The 22,259-nt window shown below is 50.0% G+C and overlaps 1 protein-coding gene across 1 annotated transcript; it reads right to left on the bottom strand.

The window, feature by feature from the left end:
* Window positions 1-18,728: 18,728 nt before the first annotated feature.
* On the bottom strand, window positions 18,729-21,005 carry LOC149449812 (uncharacterized; the record flags this gene model as incomplete). The annotated part of the gene is made up of 1 exon (XM_089692730.1): window positions 18,729-21,005. A coding segment is annotated over one exon (1,622 nt), but the record flags the coding sequence as incomplete, so codon positions are not given.
* Window positions 21,006-22,259: the final 1,254 nt, after the last annotated feature.

Here is a 22,259-nt window from a genome sequence, read left to right as displayed (position 1 = left end):
CCATTTAATCCCCTTATTAATTCCCTGTATGTCCTCCGTGTCACTCCAAATGGCCAAATCCAATTACTGTGGCTTCCCCCTCCCAGCCAGCTTGCTGCATGTCTTCCAACTGCCCTAAATAATTCTCTGCACCAGTCCCTCTGATGTCCCTGGGGGGTCCAGTGTCATCCTGGCCACTCACTGTGTCCCCTGTCTCCAGCCCAATTCATCCCTGTGGTCCAGTAACCCCCCTTCACCTCTCATCCTGCCGCAGTGGGATGAGAGGTGTGGCTTTCACCACCCCTGCCACTATCTTCTCCCTCTCTGGCCCAGGCCGGAGAGGAGAAGGTGGCAAGGTTCACACCTCTCCGTGGAGAGGTGTGAACCTCCTGCAGGGATGTTCCAGGCTACGGCGTCTCGCTGACGCCACCTCAGCCCTGTCATCCACAACACGGGCACAGGAAGTTCCCGCACTTGCGGATGTCCCTGGACAAAGGCCACGCTCACAAGAGGCGTGGCCCTGTCCAGGGGGCGTGCCTCATTGCTGGGGGACGAGGCACACCAGCTCTGGCCCGCCCCGATTACCTAGACGACCAGGGAGCATCCCGCATCAGCTTAAGAAGCTGATGCCGGGCGCTCTGGTCATCTTCACTAGAGATGAGCGAAGTATTCAAAAATTCAATTCGGCTCATTCGCCGAATTCGCGGAATAAATTCGATTCGAGGCGAATATATTCGCTGCGAATTTAACTTATAAAAAGGGTGTTTCTAGGCTTCAGAGAGCCTTTATATTAGTGCAGAACACTGTACCTTTAATTTAAATGCCCTTGGAGTCTGCTGGGGAAGAGAAATAATACTGTCAGTCAGTATGACATGCAGATGAGTGCCGTCGATCTTAGAATCACCGCACACTTCACTCATTTGGGCAGTCACGGGGCCAAAACCAGAGTGTGGAGCCACAGTGTGGCGGTGGAGGCAGCAGCAATGGGAGGCCATACAGCACCCTATGACAAAATGGAACCCACCAGCAGTGTGAGGAGACCTGAAAGTGGCACATGGCAGAGTGTGGCGATGGAGACAGCAGCAATGGGAGGCCGTACAGGGACCCATGACACACTCTGGACCTGGCAGCAGCATGAGGAGGCGGTACAGGGGCCCATGACAGATTACGGGCCTGGCAGCAGCATGAGGAGTCGGTACGGGGGCCCATGGCAGATTATGGGCCTGGCAGCAGCAATGGGAGGCCATACAGCACCCTATGACAAAATGGAACCCACCAGCAGTGTGAGGAGACCTGAAAGTGGCACATGGCAGAGTGTGGCGATGGAGACAGCAGCAATGGGAGGCCGTACAGGGACCCATGACACACTCTGGACCTGGCAGCAGCATGAGGAGGCGGTACAGGGGCCCATGACAGATTACGGGCCTGGCAGCAGCATGAGGAGTCGGTACGGGGGCCCATGGCAGATTACGGGCCTGGCAGCAGCAATGGGAGGCCATACAGCACCCTATGACAAAATGGAACCCACCGGCAGTGTGAGGAGACCTGAAAGTGGCACATGACAGAGTGTGGCGATGGAGACAGCAGCAATGGGAGGCCGTACAGGGACCCATGACACACTCTGGACCTGGCAGCAGCATGAGGAGGCGGTACAGGGGCCCATGACAGATTACGGGCCTGGCAGCAGCATGAGGAGTCGGTACGGGGGCCCATGGCAGATTACGGGCCTGGCAGCAGCAATGGGAGGCCATACAGCACCCTATGACAAAATGGAACCCACCAGCAGTGTGAGGAGACCTGAAAGTGGCACATGGCAGAGTGTGGCGATGGAGACAGCAGCAATGGGAGGCCGTACAGGGACCCATGACACACTCTGGACCTGGCAGCAGCATGAGGAGGCGGTACAGGGGCCCATGACAGATTACGGGCCTGGCAGCAGCATGAGGAGTCGGTACGGGGGCCCATGGCAGATTACGGGCCTGGCAGCAGCAATGGGAGGCCATACAGCACCCTATGACAAAATGGAACCCACCAGCAGTGTGAGGAGACCTGAAAGTGGCACATGGCAGAGTGTGGCGATGGAGACAGCAGCAATGGGAGGCCGTACAGGGACCCATGACACACTCTGGACCTGGCAATAGCATGAGGAGGCGGTACAGGGGCCCATGACAGATTACGGGCCTGGCAGCAGCATGAGGAGTCGGTACGGGGGCCCATGGCAGATTACGGGCCTGGCAGCAGCAATGGGAGGCCATACAGCACCCTATGACAAAATGGAACCCACCAGCAGTGTGAGGAGACCTGAAAGTGGCACATGGCAGAGTGTGGCGATGGAGAAAGCAGCAATGGGAGGCCGTACAGGGACCCATGACACACTCTGGACCTGGCAGCAGCATGAGGAGGCGGTACAGGGGCCCATGACAGATTACGGGCCTGGCAGCAGCATGAGGAGTCGGTACGGGGGCCCATGGCAGATTACGGGCCTGGCAGCAGCAATGGGAGGCCATACAGCACCCTATGACAAAATGGAACCCACCAGCAGTGTGAGGAGACCTGAAAGTGGCACATGGCAGAGTGTGGCGATGGAGACAGCAGCAATGGGAGGCCGTACAGGGACCCATGACACACTCTGGACCTGGCAGCAGCATGAGGAGGCGGTACAGGGGCCCATGACAGATTACGGGCCTGGCAGCAGCATGAGGGGTCGGTACGGGGGCCCATGGCAGATTACGGGCCTGGCAGCAGCAATGGGAGGCCATACAGCACCCTATGACAAAATGGAACCCACCAGCAGTGTGAGGAGACCTGAAAGTGGCACATGGCAGAGTGTGGCGATGGAGACAGCAGCAATGGGAGGCCGTACAGGGACCCATGACACACTCTGGACCTGGCAGCAGCATGAGGAGGCGGTACAGGGGCCCATGACAGATTACGGGCCTGGCAGCAGCATGAGGAGTCGGTACGGGGGCCCATGGCAGATTACGGGCCTGGCAGCAGCAATGGGAGGCCATACAGCACCCTATGACAAAATGGAACCCACCAGCAGTGTGAGGAGACCTGAAAGTGGCACATGGCAGAGTGTGGCGATGGAGACAGCAGCAATGGGAGGCCGTACAGGGACCCATGACACACTCTGGACCTGGCAGTAGCATGAGGAGGCGGTACAGGGGCCCATGACAGATTACGGGCCTGGCAGCAACATGAGGAGTCGGTACGGGGGCCCATGGCAGATTACGGGCCTGGCAGCAGCATGAGGAGGCGGTACAGGGGCCCATGGCAGAGTGGCGGAGCGTAAGCAGCTAAAATTGAAGGCCATACAGAGGCCTATGTTAAAAAGTCCCCCCAGCAGCAGCGTGGAGAGACGACTATCAAGAGTCCAATGGCAGAGTGGCGGAGCAGAAGCAGCTTCAATTGAAGGCCATACACAGGCCTAGGTTTAAAAGTCCCTCACAGTTAATTCCAATAACGAACTCTACTCCTCCGTGCAATCTACTTACGGGACCCTGGGCAGGTCTGGGTCCAATTTGTGGTAGAGACTGGTTTTGTTCAGCCATGCTTGAGCGAGTAATAACAGGTCTGTGCTGCCCTTTGGTGTCTGGCTTAATGCGCACAACACTGAACGTCCCAGCGTTTGTCAACGATTTGCCGTTAAGTGCTGCAAACCCACTGAACCACGTTCATGAGGAGCCGGTACAGGGGGCCATGAATCAGTATGGACCTGGCAGCAGCGTGAGCAGACGACAGAGGCACATGGCGCAGGGTGGCGGTGGAGGCAGCATAATTCTGAAGCCATACACAGGCCTAGGTTAAAAAGCGGAAGCCGTCAGCAGCGTGAGCAGACGACAGAGGCACATGGCGCAGGGTGGCGGTGGAGGCAGCAGCAATGGAAGGCCATACAGCACCCTATCACAAAATGGAACCCACCAACAGTGTGAGGAGACCTGAAAGTGGCACATGGCAGAGTGTGGCGATGGAGAAAGCAGCAATGGGAGGCCGTAAAGGGACCCATGACACACTCTGGACCTGGCAGCAGCATGAGGAGGCGGTACAGGGGCCCATGACAGATTACGGGCCTGGCAGCAGCATGAGGAGTCGGTACGGGGGCCCATGGCAGATTACGGGCCTGGCAGCAGCAATGGGAGGCCATACAGCACCCTATGACAAAATGAAACCCACCAGCAGTGTGAGGAGACCTGAAAGTGGCACATGGCAGAGTGTGGCGATGGAGACAGCAGCAATGGGAGGCCGTACAGGGACCCATGACACACTCTGGACCTGGCAGCAGCATGAGGAGGCGGTACAGGGGCCCATGACAGATTACGGGCCTGGCAGCAGCATGAGGGGTCGGTACGGGGGCCCATGGCAGATTACGGGCCTGGCAGCAGCAATGGGAGGCCATACAGCACCCTATGACAAAATGGAACCCACCAGCAGTGTGAGGAGACCTGAAAGTGGCACATGGCAGAGTGTGGCGATGGAGACAGCAGCAATGGGAGGCCGTACAGGGACCCATGACACACTCTGGACCTGGCAGCAGCAAGAGGAGGCGGTACAGGGGCCCATGGCAGAGTGGCGAAGCGTAAGCAGCTTAAATTGAAGGCCATACAGAGGCCTATGTTAAAAATAATAACATGTTTGGGGCATGATTCATGGCGGATTTAGTCAGTTGTGTCAGGAACTGGTGGTTTGAAATCCAGACTAATCCACGCCTGATTCATTTTCACAAACGTGAGTCTCTCCACACTTTGGGTGGACAGTCGTGTCCTCCGCGGAGTTACAATACCTCCTGCCGCACTAAACACGCGCTCCGATGCCACGCTACTGGCCGGGCATGACAGCCTTTCAAGGGCAAATTCAGCTAGTTGGGGGCCAAAGGTCAAGTTTCGTTGCCCAGTAGTCAAGGGGATTGTCTACCTCGGTTGGCAGGGTGCTGTCCAAGTAGGCCCAAGCCTGTTGTTTGAGCTCCTGCTCCAGGTCCACCTGATGCTGCTGCTGCTGCGGCTGGTTAGTAGTTTCCTCACTGCGCTGGTGAAGAAAGCTACTCATCATCGACTGCAGACTGAGGCAGCCGCTGCTGGTGGAGCTGCCACTGCTCCTACCACCCCACCCCTCCCCTGCTGCCATGGCAGCGGAACGCGAGCGCACAGGGCCCACAGTGTCTGAGGATGGACGTTGGCGCAGAAAGGCAGAGACCAACTGACTACATAGGTGTTTTTTATAGTACTTTATTTTGGCCTCCCTCTCAGCAGGTGTGAAAAAGGCCACCATTTTTGAACGGTAGCGAGGGTCCAACAAGGTGGACAGCCAAAAGTCATCCCTCTGTCTGATGGTTATTATTCGGCTGTCGCTACGCAAGCAACCGAGCATGCTATGGGCCATTTGTGCCAAGGAATGCGAGGGACTCCCTGCCTCCATCTCCACAGCATACTGCCACGGTGCGTCTGGGTCCTCTGTCTCCTCCTCCTCCTCTACCAGATGCTCCTGCTCCTCCACTCCTGTCCGCTGAGTGGAAAAACCACCCATTTCACTCAATAATTCCTGAGCACCAATGTCCTCCTCTACCTCCTCCTCTTCTTCCTGTCCTGCCCCCACAGGGGTCATGTGGCGTTGAGATCTGTGCGCCACGTCTACCGCACCCTGATCAGCCATTGTTAACAGCATTTGTTCCAGGACGTGCAACAGAGGAATGACGTCGTTCATCCCATAGTCCTGCCGACTCACGAATAGCGTGGCCTCCTCAAAGGGCCTGAGCAAGCGGCAGGTGTCACGCATGAGCTGCCAATGGCTGACATCTAAGTTACACAGGGGAGAACCTTTATCCGCTTGTAACATCAGGAAATCGGTGATGGCCTTTCGCTGCTCGTAAAGGCGGTCTAACATGTGTAGGGTTGAATTCCACCTTGTTGCAACGTCGCAGATCAGGCGATGATGTGGAATTCCGTTCTGCCGCTGCAGCTCAATGAGGGTGTGCTTTGCGGTGTAGGAATGGCTGAAATGCATGCAAAGTTTACGTGACATTTTAAGGATGTCTTGCAGTGGGATGGTGGATTTTAGGAACCGCTTGACAACCAGATTGAACACGTGAGCCATGCATGGCGCATGGCACAACCTTCCTTGACGCAGAGCAGACACCATGTTCTTTCCGTTGTCGGTCAACATGGTTCCGATTTTCAGTTTGCGCGGAGACAGCCATCTGTCGATTTCTCTGTTCATTACACTCAGAAGTTCCTCCCCTGTGTGACTACGTTCGCCAAGGCATACCAGGTGCAGCACAGCGTGACACCGTTGCGCCCTGCACATGTGATATGCCAGTCGGGTAATGGGACTTGGCACGGGGGTGGCGGCTGAGGACACGGCGGAAGAAGAGGTGGTAGAGGCGGACATGTTTGCTGGACCAAGGACGTGCAAACGTGGAGGCAAAAGCGTCGTGACCTGTCCAAGTTGCTGGTGCGGCTGTGCCGGCACCACGTTCACCCAGTGGGCCGTAAATGACATGTACTGTCCCTGACCGTAGTTACAGCTCCACACGTCGGCGCTGCCGTGCACTTTGGCAGAGACCGACATGCTCAAAGACTGCCCCACCATCTCTTCTACATGTGAATGCAGGGCTGGCACTGCCTTTTTGGCGAAGAAATGCCGGCTTGGCACTCTCCACCGCGGCGTGGCACAAGCCATCATTTCTCGGAAAGGTGCTGAGTCCACCAGTTGGAAAGGGAGGGACTGCAGCACCAGCAACTTGGACAGGAGGACGTTCAGCTTTTGCACCGTCGGGTGCGTGCTCGCAAACTGTTGTCTCTTGGAAACGGATTCCAAGAAAGACTGTTGACGGAATCCGAGAAGAGGAGTAGCAGGAGAAGGAGCATCTGAACGAGCGGAAGATGCCAACGAGCGACAACTCCCCTCAGCAGAGGTGTTGGAGCCTTGACTGGCTGATAGAGGGCGATTGACGTCGGGTGACGGAGCAAGTAACGGAGCGGGTGATGGAGCGGGGGCTGGGGCAGGCAGAACCGCCGTATCTTTATCACGGTTTTCCCAGGCCACCGAATGGCGACGCTGCATATGCTGACGCAACGCTGTAGTCCCAACATGGGCCCCCTGGCCACGCTTGACTTTCTGGCCACATAGTCGACATACGGCTACGTTTACTTCCTCGGGCGGCTCGACGAAAAATTGCCACACCACCGAGTAGGAAACTTTGCCCCCGCTTCTCCTCACTGGCTGACTGCTACTTCCTCCGTGCGCACCGGCACCACTACTGGCCGTGGTGGTAGGCTGCAGTGGAGCTGGTGCTCTACTCCGTGGCCGTTTGGCTCCACTGACACTGCTGCGACCCTGCTGCCTCCTGGGCAACCCACCGACTGTTTCGCTCGCTGCCAAGCTGGCACCCTCTTCTCCTGATGATGCGGAAGAAATTACCTGATGACGACGAGGCTGCCAAGTGCGATCAACCTCCTCATCATCAAGTAGGGTCTCCGCCTCACTACTAGCCCCCTCGGCTGCGTCTGGGTCAGGAGACAGACCTGTCTCTAGACCGGCTACCGAGCCACTCTCCTCGCCAGTACTTCTTCGCCTGGCTGCTGAAAAGGCGGATGTCTCCCCCCGTTCCTGACCGCCCTCTGTTAGCTCTTCCTCACTGTACAGTGGGGCTGAGCCCACAGCATGCGATACTTCGCTTGGTGAGGGAACAGCAAAGGACAGGGGCAGGTAGAGGACACGTGATTTCAGTGGGCTTGCTCCCGGGCCATGCCAACTAACGGTTGTGTCTGACGTACCCACCGACCGTTGGCTGTAGGTGTCAGAGGTGACCTGGGAAGAGGAAGACGACCGAGCCAACCAATCGATGACGGCAGGGTTGTCGGTGGAGACACGACCGCTGGATGACACCGGGAGCACTGGCCTCTGGCTGCGAATAGTGCTGCCTCGACCCCTTCCTCTGCTGCCACGTCTGCTCGCTCCTAAAACATTGCCTCCTCTGCCACTCCTCTGCATGTTGTCTGACATACTCTTTAATTCAATGATTCTGTGTCCCTGAGTAACAATTCTGTGTCCCTGAGTTACAATTCTGTGTCTGTCCCTGAGTAACAATTCTGTGGCCCTAAGTAACGGTTCTGTGGCCCTCAGTAACAATTCTGTGTCCCTGAGTAACGTTTCTGTGGCCCTAAGTAACGGTTCTGTGGCCCTCAGTAACAATTCTGTGTCCCTGAGTAACAATTCTGTGTCTGTCCCTGAGTAACAATTCTGTGGCCCTAAGTAACGGTTCTGTGGCCCTCAGTAACAATTCTGTGTCCCTGAGTAACAATTCTGTGGCCCTAAGTAACGGTTCTGTGGCCCTCAGTAACAATTCTGTGTCCCTCAGTAACAATTCTGTGTCTGTCCCTGAGTAACAATTCTGTGGCCCTAAGTAACGGTTATGTGGCCCTCAGTAACAATTCTGTGTCCCTGAGTAACGTTTCTGTGGCCCTAAGTAACGGTTCTGTGGCCCTCAGTAACAATTCTGTGTCCCTGAGTAACAATTCTGTGTCTGTCCGAGTAACAATTCTGTGGCCCTAAGTAACGGTTCTGTGGCCCTCAGTAACAATTCTGTGTCCCTGAGTAACAATTCTGTGGCCCTAAGTAACGGTTCTGTGGCCCTCAGTAACAATTCTGTGTCCCTGAGTAACGTTTCTGTGGCCCTAAGTAACGGTTCTGTGGCCCTCAGTAACAATTCTGTGTCCCTCAGTAACAATTCTGTGTCTGTCCCTGAGTAACAATTCTGTGGCCCTAAGTAACGGTTCTGTGGCCCTCAGTAACAATTCTGTGTCCCTGAGTAACGTTTCTGTGGCCCTAAGTAACGGTTCTGTGGCCCTCAGTAACAATTCTGTGTCCCTGAGTAACAATTCTGTGTCTGTCCGAGTAACAATTCTGTGGCCCTAAGTAACGGTTCTGTGGCCCTCAGTAACAATTCTGTGTCCCTGATTAACAATTCTGTGGCCCTAAGTAACGGTTCTGTGGCCCTCAGTAACAATTCTGTGTCCCTGAGTAACGTTTCTGTGGCCCTAAGTAACGGTTCTGTGGCCCTCAGTAACAATTCTGTGTCCTTCAGTAACAATTCTGTGTCTGTCCCTGAGTAACAATTCTGTGGCCCTAAGTAACGGTTCTGTGGCCCTCAGTAACAATTCTGTGTCCCTGAGTAACGTTTCTGTGGCCCTAAGTAACGGTTCTGTGGCCCTCAGTAACAATTCTGTGTCCCTGAGTAACAATTCTGTGTCTGTCCGAGTAACAATTCTGTGGCCCTAAGTAACAGTTCTGTGGCCCTCAGTAACAATTCTGTGTCCCTGAGTAACAATTCTGTGGCCCTAAGTAACGGTTCTGTGGCCCTCAGTAACAATTCTGTGTCCCTGAGTAACGTTTCTGTGGCCCTAAGTAATGGTTCTGTGGCCCTCAGTAACAATTCTGTGTCCCTGAGTAACAATTCTGTGTCTGTCCGAGTAACAATTCTGTGGCCCTAAGTAACAGTTCTGTGGCCCTCAGTAACAATTCTGTGTCCCTGAGTAACAATTCTGTGGCCCTAAGTAACGGTTCTGTGGCCCTCAGTAACAATTCTGTGTCCCTGAGTAACAATTCTGTGGCCCTAAGTAACGGTTCTGTGGCCCTCAGTAACAATTCTGTGTCCCTGAGTAACAATTCTGTGTCTGTCCGAGTAACAATTCTGTGGCCCTAAGTAACAGTTCTGTGGCCCTCAGTAACAATTCTGTGTCCCTGAGTAACAATTCTGTGGCCCTAAGTAACGGTTCTGTGGCCCTCAGTAACAATTCTGTGTCCCTGAGTAACAATTCTGTGGCCCTAAGTAACGGTTCTGTGGCCCTCAGTAACAATTCTGTGTCCCTCAGTAACAATTCTGTGTCTGTCCCTGAGTAACAATTCTGTGGCCCTAAGTAACGGTTCTGTGGCCCTCAGTAACAATTATGTGTCCCTGAGTAACAATTCTGTGGCCCTAAGTAACGGTTCTGTGGCCCTCAGTAACAATTCTGTGTCCCTGAGTAACGGTTCTGTGGCCCTAAGTAACAATTCTGTGGCCCTCTGTAACAATTCTGTGTCTGTCCCTGAGTAACAATTCTGTGGCCCTAACTAACGTTTCTGTGGCCCTAAGTAACAGTTCTGTGGCCCTGAGTAACAATTCTGTGTCCCTGAGTAACGTTTCTGTGGCCCTAAGTAACAATTCTGTGGCCCTCAGTAACAATTCTGTGTCTGTCCCTGAGTAACAATTCTGTGGCCCTAAGTAACGGTTCTGTGGCCCTCAGTAACAATTCTGTGTCCCTGAGTAACAATTCTGTGGCCCTAAGTAACGGTTCTGTGGCCCTCAGTAACAATTCTTTGTCCCTGAGTAACAATTCTGTGTCTGTCCCTGAGTAACAATTCTGTGGCCCTAAGTAACGGTTCTGTGGCCCTCAGTAACAATTCTGTGTCCCTGAGTAACAATTCTGTGGCCCTAAGTAACGGTTCTGTGGCCCTCAGTAACAATTCTGTGGCCCTCAGTAACAATTCTGTGTCTGTCCCTGAGTAACAATTCTGTGGCCCTAACTAACGTTTCTGTGGCCCTAAGTAACAGTTCTGTGGCCCTCAGTAACAATTCTGTGTCCCTGAGTAACGTTTCTGTGGCCCTAAGTAACAATTCTGTGGCCCTCAGTAACAATTCTGTGTCTGTCCCTGAGTAACAATTCTGTGGCCCTAAGTAACGGTTCTGTGGCCCTCAGTAACAATTCTGTGTCCCTGAGTAACAATTCTGTGGCCCTAAGTAACGGTTCTGTGGCCCTCAGTAACAATTCTGTGTCCCTGAGTAACAATTCTGTGTCTGTCCCTGAGTAACAATTCTGTGGCCCTAAGTAACGGTTCTGTGGCCCTCAGTAACAATTCTGTGTCCCTGAGTAACAATTCTGTGGCCCTAAGTAACGGTTCTGTGGCCCTCAGTAACAATTCTGTGGCCCTCAGTAACAATTCTGTGTCTGTCCCTGAGTAAAAATTCTGTGGCCCTAACTAACGTTTCTGTGGCCCTAAGTAACAGTTCTGTGGCCCTCAGTAACAATTCTGTGTCCCTGAGTAACGTTTCTGTGGCCCTAAGTAACAATTCTGTGGCCCTCAGTAACAATTCTGTGTCTGTCCCTGAGTAACAATTCTGTGGCCCTAACTAACGTTTCTGTGGCCCTAAGTAACAGTTCTGTGGCCCTCAGTAACAATTCTGTGTCTGTCCCTGAGTAACAATTCTGTGGCCCTAACTAACGTTTCTGTGGCCCTAAGTAACAATTCTCTGGCCCTCAGTAACAATTCTGTGTCTGTCCCTGAGTAACAATTCTGTGGCCCTAACTAGCGTTTCTTTGGCCCTAAGTAACGATTCTGTGGCCCTCAGTAACAATTCTGTGTCCCTGAGTAATGTTTCTCTGTCCCTAAGTAACGTTTCTCTGTCCCCAAGTATCGTTTCTGTGGCCCTATCTCTGTCCCTGTCCCTAATACAGAGAGGTCTGCCTCTCTTGAATGACTGGAGGCAAATGAAGAATTCTAAAATGGCCGCCATTTATAGCTCGACCATTACACAGTGCTGGCTGGCTGGCTGCTGATTGGCTAATGCGATCACATGTCATTAATGAATGCATTATGGGTCAGCGCGCCTTGTCTGCGCGCCTTCCCAGACATCCCCGCTCCGTCGCCGCACATGTCGCCGCCATTTTAGGAAAAATTTCGATTCGCGCGTCCGAAGTAGGCTATTTTTCGGATTCGAAACGAATTCCACTTCGCCTACTTCGATTCGCTCATCTCTACTCTTGATGGCCAGTGTCACCTTCCCATTTGGGCCTGTGTTATCTGGGATATACGTACAGCAGGTCATGGTCTTTGGTATCATTTTACAGACCCCCCCTTTTTCAGCTAATAACATATCGAGTGTCATACGATTTTGAAAGACCATGTTAGAAGTAGCCTCCAACTGCTCTGCTATCCCCTTTAGGGCATCTCGTGTGTAGTTTACAAACTGTTGTTGATTATAGTAGATGTAGTTTATCCAATCTACATTCTTGTTCTCAGTGATGAAGAGGAATAGGGATTCAAATCCCGCGGCCACCTGGTCTCTGGCCTTGAATTCATCGGGTACCCCCCTTGGGACTCCTATCGCATCTATATAGACATGGGGGTCAAAACTCCCTTGTGGGGCACTTCGTTTCTGCTTGGTTGCATGGGGGGGTTGGGCGGCCCCTTAAGTAATGGATCTGAGAGGATGTGCAATGGCATTATGGCATTGGCAAGGGTACATTCCCCTCTCCATTTCCCTATCAGTCGGGTCCTAATCTTCTGATCACCACAGATCCAGAATATATTCCCCAATGATATGACTTGGTTCTGGGTTAGATCTGACTGGGCTGTACTATAAGCAGCACAGAATCCCTTTGTGAAGTTCCCCAGGAACCTTCCTCCTCCCTCGTAGTTGGCATAGCAGGTATAATTACCGGGATATATAGTTAAACCATTTGGGGCCTTTTCGTCTCCTTGGACTAGGGGGTAACGCTTCTTCCAGTCCTCACATAAAGACTGGTTCGTAGAGATGTTAGTATACAGGCTTAAGACACACTCCTCTATGGAATCTGGTAGGGTTAGTGGCACCGTCCCCAGATGTGGTCTGGCATGTCCACACACATAGCAGTTGGACTTATTATGCGAGTTTGCATTGTATCTCATCCATTCTAACCACAGATTAGTGTCTGAGAGGCCGGTTTCTACTGCTATGGATCTTCGTATGTAGGGTTTGCTATGGCCACCATCTCTGCCAACGTTTTGATCTTTGGCATAAGTGGGTTATAGGTGGGAGCAGTATCTCTGGAAGATTTCCATCGGTTTGATCTATACATATCCCTTATCCAGAATTTTCCCATCACTCCCCCATGTCCCCAGTATCCCAACCAGTAAAGCCCCTCATCTCCTGGGCTGGGGTTCTCTATGGTGAGGGTGAGTGGCATAGTTCTCCCTGTTGGGTTTTCATATGAACATGTGCCTTTTTTAAATATAGTCAATCTATCAATTAGGCTCTTCCCATTTTTATCTTTGCGGTTTAAAGCACTTAGCGGTTTATACCCCCAGTCAGGCCCCGTATTCCATCCTACTGAGCCCCAGTATCCGCACTTGTCTCCCCAATAGTCATCCGTCACACATATATATATTGTGGAGGCAATGGGGACAGGTGTGTTCTTGCACAGGCTATGATTGAAGAAAAAATGTTGCTACTTGTGTGTTGGATGAATTATACCAAAACTGGGTGGAGTCACCCTTGTGAGTGATGGCCACCTGTTGGCCCCCTCCCATTTCCACTAAAAAAGGATATGCAACACAATCATTGTGGTGTGGGTGACACGGACAGGGCCTCGTCCTCTGGAGCTGGAACCTCCTTGCAATGTTAGGCATGTATCCAAGTGGACTTTCCCTCCAACTTCACTGAAATGGCAGTCACCAGGAGCACCTGGAAAGGACCGTCATATCTGGGTTCCAATGTATGTTTTCGCAGAAACTTTTTGACCAAGACCCAGTCTCCAGGTTGTGAAGTGTGTGTTCCTATGTCCGCCTCAGGATCTGGAATGGAGGAGAATACTTGCACATGGATATTAGTCAACACACGTGTCAAAGATATCACATACTTTGTCAATGAGTCAGACTGCAATTGTAATTGTTGAGGATAGTAGGTACCCAGTCTAGGGGCGAACCCAAACAAAATCTCATAGGGAGACAACCCATGACTTCCCCTTGGTGTGTATCTAACGCTGAAAAGAGCAATAGGCAAGCTGTCCGGCCATCCCATGCCTATCTCTTGGGCCATTTTTAACATTCTTGACTTCAGGACCCCATTTAGGCACTCTACCTTGCCACTACTCTGGGGATGATAGGGTGTGTGAAACGCAAGTGTGACCCCCAGAGCCCCCCAGATCTCTTTTGTGACATTGGCAGTAAAAGCCGGTCCCTGATCGCTTTCAACCACCTCGGGCACTCCATATCTGCAGACTATCTCCGTGAGCAGCTTCTTGGCAGTGGTTCTTGCCGTCTGGTTGGTTACTGTGAATGCCTCTGGCCATCCTGAGAACATATCCACCACCACTAGGGCATATTCAAATCGTCCACTTTTTGGCATCTGGATATGATCTATCTGGATCCTCTGAAATGGATATAGTGCCCTGGCCAGATGTTTGCTTGGAGGTTTCTCAGGTCTTCCAGAATTGCACTTGGCACATACAACACAAGACTTACAGAATCTGTCTGTGTAAGCCGTAATTCCGGGTGCCACATAGTATTTACCGATCAAAGAGTTCATTAGCATCTTGGACAGGTGTGACGCTCCATGTGCCCACTGCACTGTGGTCGGATATAAGGATCTGGGAAGCAAAACCTTCTTCCCCACCACCCACAATCCTTTGTCCTCAACTGCTCCTTTCTGTATCCATTCCTTCCTTTCTTCTTCTGAAGCATTATCCTGGGCTTCCTGGAGTTGGTTGTCCTTGGGCTGATGAATTAACACAGGCACCACCTCACTGCACATCTCTTCATCCTCTTCCTGCTCCCTGACCGCAGCTTGCTTAGCAGCCATGTCTGCCAGATGATTTCCTTTTGCTTCCATAGTGGTCAATTTACCGTGGGCCTTCACCTTCAGTATGGCCACTTGGGCTGGTAGTAAGAGTGCTTCCATAAGGCGGTTGATCGCCTTTCCATGCTTTACAGGAGTCCCAGCTGCCGTGAGAAAGCCCCTCATTTTCCAGATTAGGCCAAAATCAAGTGCAACCCCCAGTGCATATCTGGAGTCCGTGTAAATGTTAGCTGTCTTTCCTTTTGTTAATTCACAGGCTTTGGTGAGGGCCCTTAGTTCAGCCTCTTGTGCAGACATAAAAGGTGGAAGAGGTCTAGCTTGCAGTACCATTGTGTCGGTAGTCACAGCATATCCAGTGTGGTAGGTGCCAGCATTATCTGCAAAGCGGGATCCGTCCACAAAGAGTATTAGATCAGGATTTGATAGGGGCTTATCATGGACTGTTGGTAGGTGTGTAGTTTCGGCCTGCATAAGTTCCAAACAGTCATGTGCCACATCCTCTGGTGCCATGTCTTCGGTGTCGTCTTCTGTTTCTTCTACCCCCCCCCCCCTCTGGAAGAGGAAGAAGAGTTGCAGGGTTTATCTGGGTGCATCTGACCAGGATAACATGATCAGGCAGGGGGAGGGAGCCTTGTAGTCGCAGATGTCTGGCAGCAGATAGATGTTTGGGTTGGGTTTGATTCAATATTGCAGTGATGTCATGGAGGGCCAGAAGTGTGAGTGGATGTCCTAAAACCAAATCTGCCGTCTTATCCAGGAGAAGATGGACAGCAAAAACAGCCCTCAGACAGGAGGGACCACCCCGTGCAACTGGGTCCAGCCTGCCGGAATAATAGCCTAGAGACCGGAGGTGACCTCCGTAGCGTTGTACCAGGACTCCTGTTGCATGACCCTGCCTCTCAGCCACAAAAAATTTGAAGGGCTCATCGTAATCCGGTAGGCCTAATGCAGGTGCAGTGGAAATGGCCTTTCTCAGGCGATGGAAGTCAAGTACAGCTTTTTCTGTCAGGAAGAAGGGTTCAGATTTCAGGGCATCATAAAGGGATTGCATCAAGATGGAGGCTTCTGGGATCCAGGAATGACAATAGGAAACCAACCCTAGGAAAACATGCAGGGCTTTTGGTCCCTGAGATATTGGGACATTCTGGATAGCCCGTTCTCTATCCAGCGTAAGGTGACGAGTGGCTTGGGAAATGCAATGTCCCAAGAAAATGACAGAAGTTTGGCACCACTGTAACTTGTCCTTAGAAACCTTGCAGCCCTGTTCAGCCAGGTGATGGCATTGCAGACTCTTCCCACCCTGAGTTGTAGTCATTGGGTTGCCGTGGACGTCTGGGAGCTCTGCATTCCCTTCTGAAATGTCCTGGTTTTCCACAGTTGAAGCAAACAAGTGGGTTTCTTCTGGGGACCTGCTCTCCAGCTGACAACATGAGTGGTGTCAGCTTCCGGGTTGTCTGGGCCGCTTCCAGACCTTTTGCCACCAGCAGTATATCCAGGTGGAGGGTACAGTACTCTGGATGGGCAGTGATCAAACCCTTGCGAACAGACTCCTTTAGTCCTGATACAAATGCAGAGGCCAGCATTTGAGTATGTACCTTGTTATGGACACTGAATCCCAGGTCTGTAAACACCTGTGTTAGTCTGGTATGGAACTTTTCCACCGACTCAGTCTTGTCTTGGGTAATGTCCTGCAATGCGGTGGCCTGGTCCGCCAGTCTCTCTCTGGCCCACTGCTGCAACTGGTCACAGAAAGAAATTCCCGAGGCATAAGTGGTGTCCTCATTTGGCTTTACTCTGGTGAGATCCTTTTCCATTATAGGCCAATATGCATCCCCAGCCTTGATCTCACACAGACTGACCAAATCCCTCCATACTGTGGAATAGGTCTTGTGGATCTGGGCTATGCGCCGGTAAAAAGGCATCGGGTGTTTCTCCGGGTCCAGGAGAGTTGTGACTAGTGCGGAGGTTTGGGATGGAGTGAAAGCCACATACATGATAGGAGCATCAGGTAGGTTGGGCACCGGGCGGGGATGGTCTTCTTCAGATCCTTGGGGGCGATAGACAGGATTGTGGTAAGTGGAAGAAAAGGGATGAGGTGCTGAGTCTGCTCCCATTCTAGACTCATACATAGATAATTTTTGACGATGGGGTTGTGTGGTTGGGGGAAGTTGAACGAGTGATTTGCTTTCTGGACCATGGCCTTCTGAGAACGGATCATTCCGTTGGGAACAAATGGAAACAGCATCATCCTCTCGGGTACCCTGGCGGACTGCCGCGGCCACTGTCTTTTCTTGAGCCCATCCTCTTCTGTCTGGCAGAGAGGTAGGGGTTAACACATCTGTAAAATTCCAGCCCGGCCATTCTGTGGGTGTCTTCAGTTCAACTTGGTCTGAAGCCTCTGTTTGTTTTGGTGGTGGTGGTACTACAGGCATCAGGGGTGTGTGGAGGGCCGAAGGTGGTTGGGAGCCAGAGACAGTAAGCACTGAGCAAAGGGTGGCAGCTGGTATGAGGTGTGTATGGTGTATCGGTGTACTAAGTCCAGAGTCAACATGGCTTCCGGTGGCTTCACTGGGCGCCGCCATCTTTGATGAGGGCGGAAGCGGAAGGGGCGGGGCCGGAGGCAGAAATGGAGGTGACTGAGTTGGAAGCATCAGATGTTGCATAGTCAGCTTCCGGTCACATCCCTTGCAAATCTCCTCCCACCCCGGATTCTTAACTGAACACCCCTTACATATCTGGAGGTTCTGACTACACGGTATGCAAAAATCTGGATTCTCGGGGTGGGGCCTTCCTGTATTTCCACATGCCTCGCACCTCCAGGACGGGCCATCATCATAGGGGGGTGGCGCCTTGCCGGGCGCATCTCCTTTCCTGTAATATACATATACAACTCCCCCGTCCTGATTCAGTTTTTGCTCCACCCACCCCTCCTGATGTAGGGCGCGGGCCACATTAAACCAAGTTTCTGCTGTCTTTAACATGTTATGCTTCATTAAAAGCCCTTTATTCTCTTTACACAACTTTCTCCAGTCCTCCGCCTGCAACCTCCCACCATTCTTACATGTTCCACCCAGCTTGTTTAACTTTCTCAACTTTTTTACATACTCTGGTCCCTCTCTCTCCTCCACCAGTTCACAAGCAAACGAACTGTTCTCTGGCTTTATAAGTTTCTGTCCCATTTTGTTTTACTTCCCTCCCGGGGACCCTAAGGTGGTCCCCAAAGCCGTCACTCTGTTCTGAAAGTGCTGTGTCGTGAGACAGTTTAAGCAGAACCCGCGCAGCACTTCCCCCCTGCTTCTCCTCCAGTAACTTCCCTATTTGTCAGCTACACTGAGAATAATGTACATTAACCCTGTAAACCAATATATCAGGAGCTACGATTGTCACTGTACTACTTTCACCAATCCTCACTCTTTCGTGTACACCAAACATTAATCCACATACACAGTGTGATCATGACATAGTATTTCGGACACGCCTGTCGGGAGTAAAATGTTTTTTTTTTTTGTTTTTGTTTAGTTTTCTTTTTCCCCCACAAGACCAATCCCTGGCTGTGGTTATTTTTTCCCTCGAGTCACCATTACTGCGACTACGAGTTCCCCTCGTCAGTCACCATTACTGCGACTGCGAGTTCCCGGCACCCTCTCTCAAATCAGGGTGTATCCTGTCCACTCCTGACGAGGAATATTTTGCCGTAATCCTCCCCTCCCTCACAGGCGCATCAACAACAACCCAACCAATCACACTGGTACACACAGACAACACAAAAGACAAGACATATCACACTGGTAGATGACGTTACACTGACAGGTGGGTTCAAAGGAGCCCCGGGCAAGTATACCTGTCACTTTGCTAATCAACGGACAGCCAGACGGGTGAGTAGTCCCGTTGGGCAATTCCAGACTACGCAGGTAAGGAATTATTAGACATAAAAATTCACTTACCACTTTCGGAGGTGATCAGTCTCCGCGTCTGGAATGCTCCATGGTCCCCCTCATCCACTCTGGGTCGGCTGATCCGGTGTTCAGAACCCGGGCCCCACGTTGGGCGCCAAATGTCTTGGACTAGGTCACTTACAGACCATTTACCGTGATCTACCAGTGAGCCAAATTAATATGAGAATACGTGCACGTGGAAGTAAGACACTGACACTTCGCAGTTTGCCAACTTCCTAAAATTCTGTTTTATTGAGGAACTAACAGTATCATTTATAGGTCTGATGATGCAGGCAAAGCATATACATTGATTGGGTGAAAAGTCCACTGGGTTTCTGTGTGTTCTTCCATCCGTGTTGATATCTTCCAATCATTTTCCCCAAAAAGACTCATTCCCTTTTATGGGGGTTGTTTACATTAAAAGATACTTTTCTCCTAATGAGTCACCTAGGGTGAGACTCCGGATGAAGGCGCCATCTTAATTATCATCATTGTTCTGTCAACCTATATCTGATTGTTTACTTAAGAGAGTTAGGCATTTTTTTAAAGAGCAAGAAACATAAAGTAGCAAGACTATAAAATTGTCATTTTACTGATCATCTAATAAAACGTGGACTGTCTATCACAATCCACTACAACATCATAGCCGTCTTCACAAGAGAGAATGTTAGATTAGACATAAGCATTTCATCTGACACCAACACAGACTTACTACAAGCAGTATGATATATGAGAATTTTGCTGTTATAGTGTATTTTCATGTGTACACAACATGCTAACAGGGAGGCAGATGGAGAACAGCGTAACCCAACAATAATCGGGACCTTCCAGATTTACACCGGCATTATGTTATTCAATGTCAGAAGCTATGCTCATTTGTCACATTATGTTGTCAATGCTGACATCGTCTCCCTGAGACTGAATATTACTGATAATATCAAATCTTTGAATGTTTTCTTCCAGCAGTTTAATTCTCTCCATGAATCCAATCTTTCCTACCCGCTGCTCTCTTTGGATGAGTAGCCGGAGGTAATCTACAGCAGACATTGGGTTGGGTTTTAAGGCGATCTTCTGGAGACGCTTAAGGACCATATCAACCTTCTGAATAAGTTTCAGTGCCTCATCCTTTGCCTTCTCAATGTCATCCTTCAATTTTTTGAGAACATCTTCTAGAGTCATCTCCTTCTTCTCCTCATCTTCATATTTTCCTTTTACTTCGTTATAACTTTGCATGTGGACTTCAGTAGTAGTTATCCAGTGAGAATTTTCTGAACAGTGCACTCTAGACTCATGTCCACACACACGACAAGTTCCCCCCCAACTAAAAACACAACAAAAATAAACCAGGGGATTAAAATGCACGTTGCAGTCTTGGTGGCATGTGGATTTGCACTCGTTACAATTGTTTGAGCGTTCTGTGGATTCTATTTTTTTTTTTCCAACTCTTGTGACTTCAAACTTAAAATTCTCGTTCTTTTCAGCCTCTGCCTTGTGTTCGCTCAAAGCTCTCTCTGTTTGCTCCAGTTCATGCCGTTTCCTGGTCACCTCCTCAATTTTTCGGACAAGTCCATCCAAAGTTCCCTCCATATTGTTTCTTTCTGCCAAAACTTCCTTTGTTAAAATTAAATCTTTACTGGCTATTCCAGGCAAAAAGTGTAAAAGAAATTTATCAAGGCTTTTCATTCCCCTCTTCCATTGTATTTTATGAGTCAAGTAGACATCCTCATCCTCCTCATCAGGGCGGTTATTTTTATACAGCATGGAGTTATTGACCTTAAAGTACATAGGTTGTCCATCCTTAGATTTCGCACAGGGAACATCAGCCTGAACAATTGCTGAGAGAACATTTGGCTTCTGGACATCAGCAAAGGTAGTGAAGAAGACTATATTCTCTTTGATGTCATTCCCAAAAATGGACAAAACGTTGTTATAGATGTACTCCTGTGTTGGAGTTAATCGCGCCAAAGATGACTGAACGACAAAACAAATGGCATCAATTTTTGTGAATTTGCATGTCTGAAAAAATTGTCGTATCTTCTGCATTATTTTCTCATCGTAGTTTATCCCTCTGGTGTCTCCAAACCCTGGAGTGTCAATGATGGTTATGGAGTACGGGATTCGGAAGTTATCTTCGTGGTTGATCTGGTAGGTAGTGACACTCGCTGTTTGGCTGTGAGCTTGACTCTTCTTACTACTGTCTTCAAGTAACTGGATCCGGTGATCATCCTTCCACTCCACACCAAAGATGAAGTTGACCATAGTGTTAATCAGGGCTGTCTTACCAGATCCGGTTTCACCAACCATCATGATCACTTTGTTTTGCTTATCATTCCTTGGCGTTCCGAATTCCCATGTGTTTTGACTGTTTGCACGATCCAGTGAAATTCTGTGAATGGTCAGTGGACCAGCCTTGTCTGTGCTGCTTCCCAAGCACTCGTTTAGTTTCCGAAGTAAAAATCCTTTATCATCTTTTACCACCGTAGAAATGGAGATTTCAGTACCTATGAAATCAACACACAAGCAGTTATTGATGATATCTTTATATGGTCACCATAGCAAGTCACCAAACATATATTATGAATGCAGCACTACCCCCTTGGGAGTTGCAACAGATTTGGGTCCCCCTATAGTCCTGCACAGCCAGGCAACACTTACATTCAGACTTGCATCAGGAGACAGCAACCAGTCCCTGAGCTTTGTTTTAAAGTTGTATTAGGGGAATTATAACTTGGGTGGGGTGCGGAGTGTACGGGATGCCCAAGGGAATGGCAACTGAGGATGGACTCCTTAACAAGTCTTGTACAAGTCTTTATTATATACAATTGTGTTGCGCTCCACTGAAATTTTAATTTTTCTAATAACCTTAATGACTGAATATATAAAAATATATAAAAATTCCCATAAACCATATATATTGCAGTGAAAATTCCTCTAATTTAAAATAATGTAAAGTGCTCAAATTGAATATATACAAATATATTAATCAATGTAGATATAATAAAATAAAATAAAAATAAAAAGTCCACTTTGTGATGATATTGCAAAATAGTGCTACCCTGCCACTCCTTCTACACTACCTGGCTGCTCCCACATGACAGTGCTTGAGCGTGGAAGACAACCGGTAGATCTGAGCGCAGACAAATAATGATTCGCCAATTTCAAGAATGATCAGTGTTCTCCTTTAAAGTGAACCTTCGCTGTCATTTCCTGTGAAATAAGGAGAAGAGTTGTAGGAAGAGAAAAAAAAACCCCTGGAGGGGAGAGGGAGAAAACCCATCCATCCGAATCCAATATAACGGGGATCTGGAGGACAAAATTATATTCCTACACTCATCCATCTGTCCATCTGGAATAAGAATACAACCTGCAAGTTACCCACTAGTCCATATAAGGGACACAGGATGATTTGGCCTTACTTAACGGTTTTGTCAAAAAATAAGGTGAGCGCATAGAGAAGGAGCATTATTCTGCAATATCATCACAAAGTGGACTTTTTATTTTTGTTTTATTTAATTATATCTACATTATTATTATACAGGATTTTTATATATATATATATATATATATATATATATATATAACAGTTTGCTCAGCGCTTTACAATATAACGGGAGACAATACAGCAACAATACAGTTCAATACAAGAGGGTTAGGAGGGCCCTGCTCCTTGGAGCTTACAATCTAGGAGGGAGGGGCTAGTGGTACAAAAGGTAGTAACTGTGGGGGATGGACTGGTAGGAGGAATAGAAGATTCC

The sequence above is a fragment of the Staurois parvus genome, unplaced genomic scaffold, assembly GCF_062004578.1.
Source record: "Staurois parvus isolate SC_StPar_1 unplaced genomic scaffold, SC_StPar_1.0 ptg000603l, whole genome shotgun sequence".
In the NCBI taxonomy this organism is placed as follows: domain Eukaryota; kingdom Metazoa; phylum Chordata; class Amphibia; order Anura; family Ranidae; genus Staurois; species Staurois parvus.
This window is presented reverse-complemented; position numbering and strand designations above follow the sequence as displayed.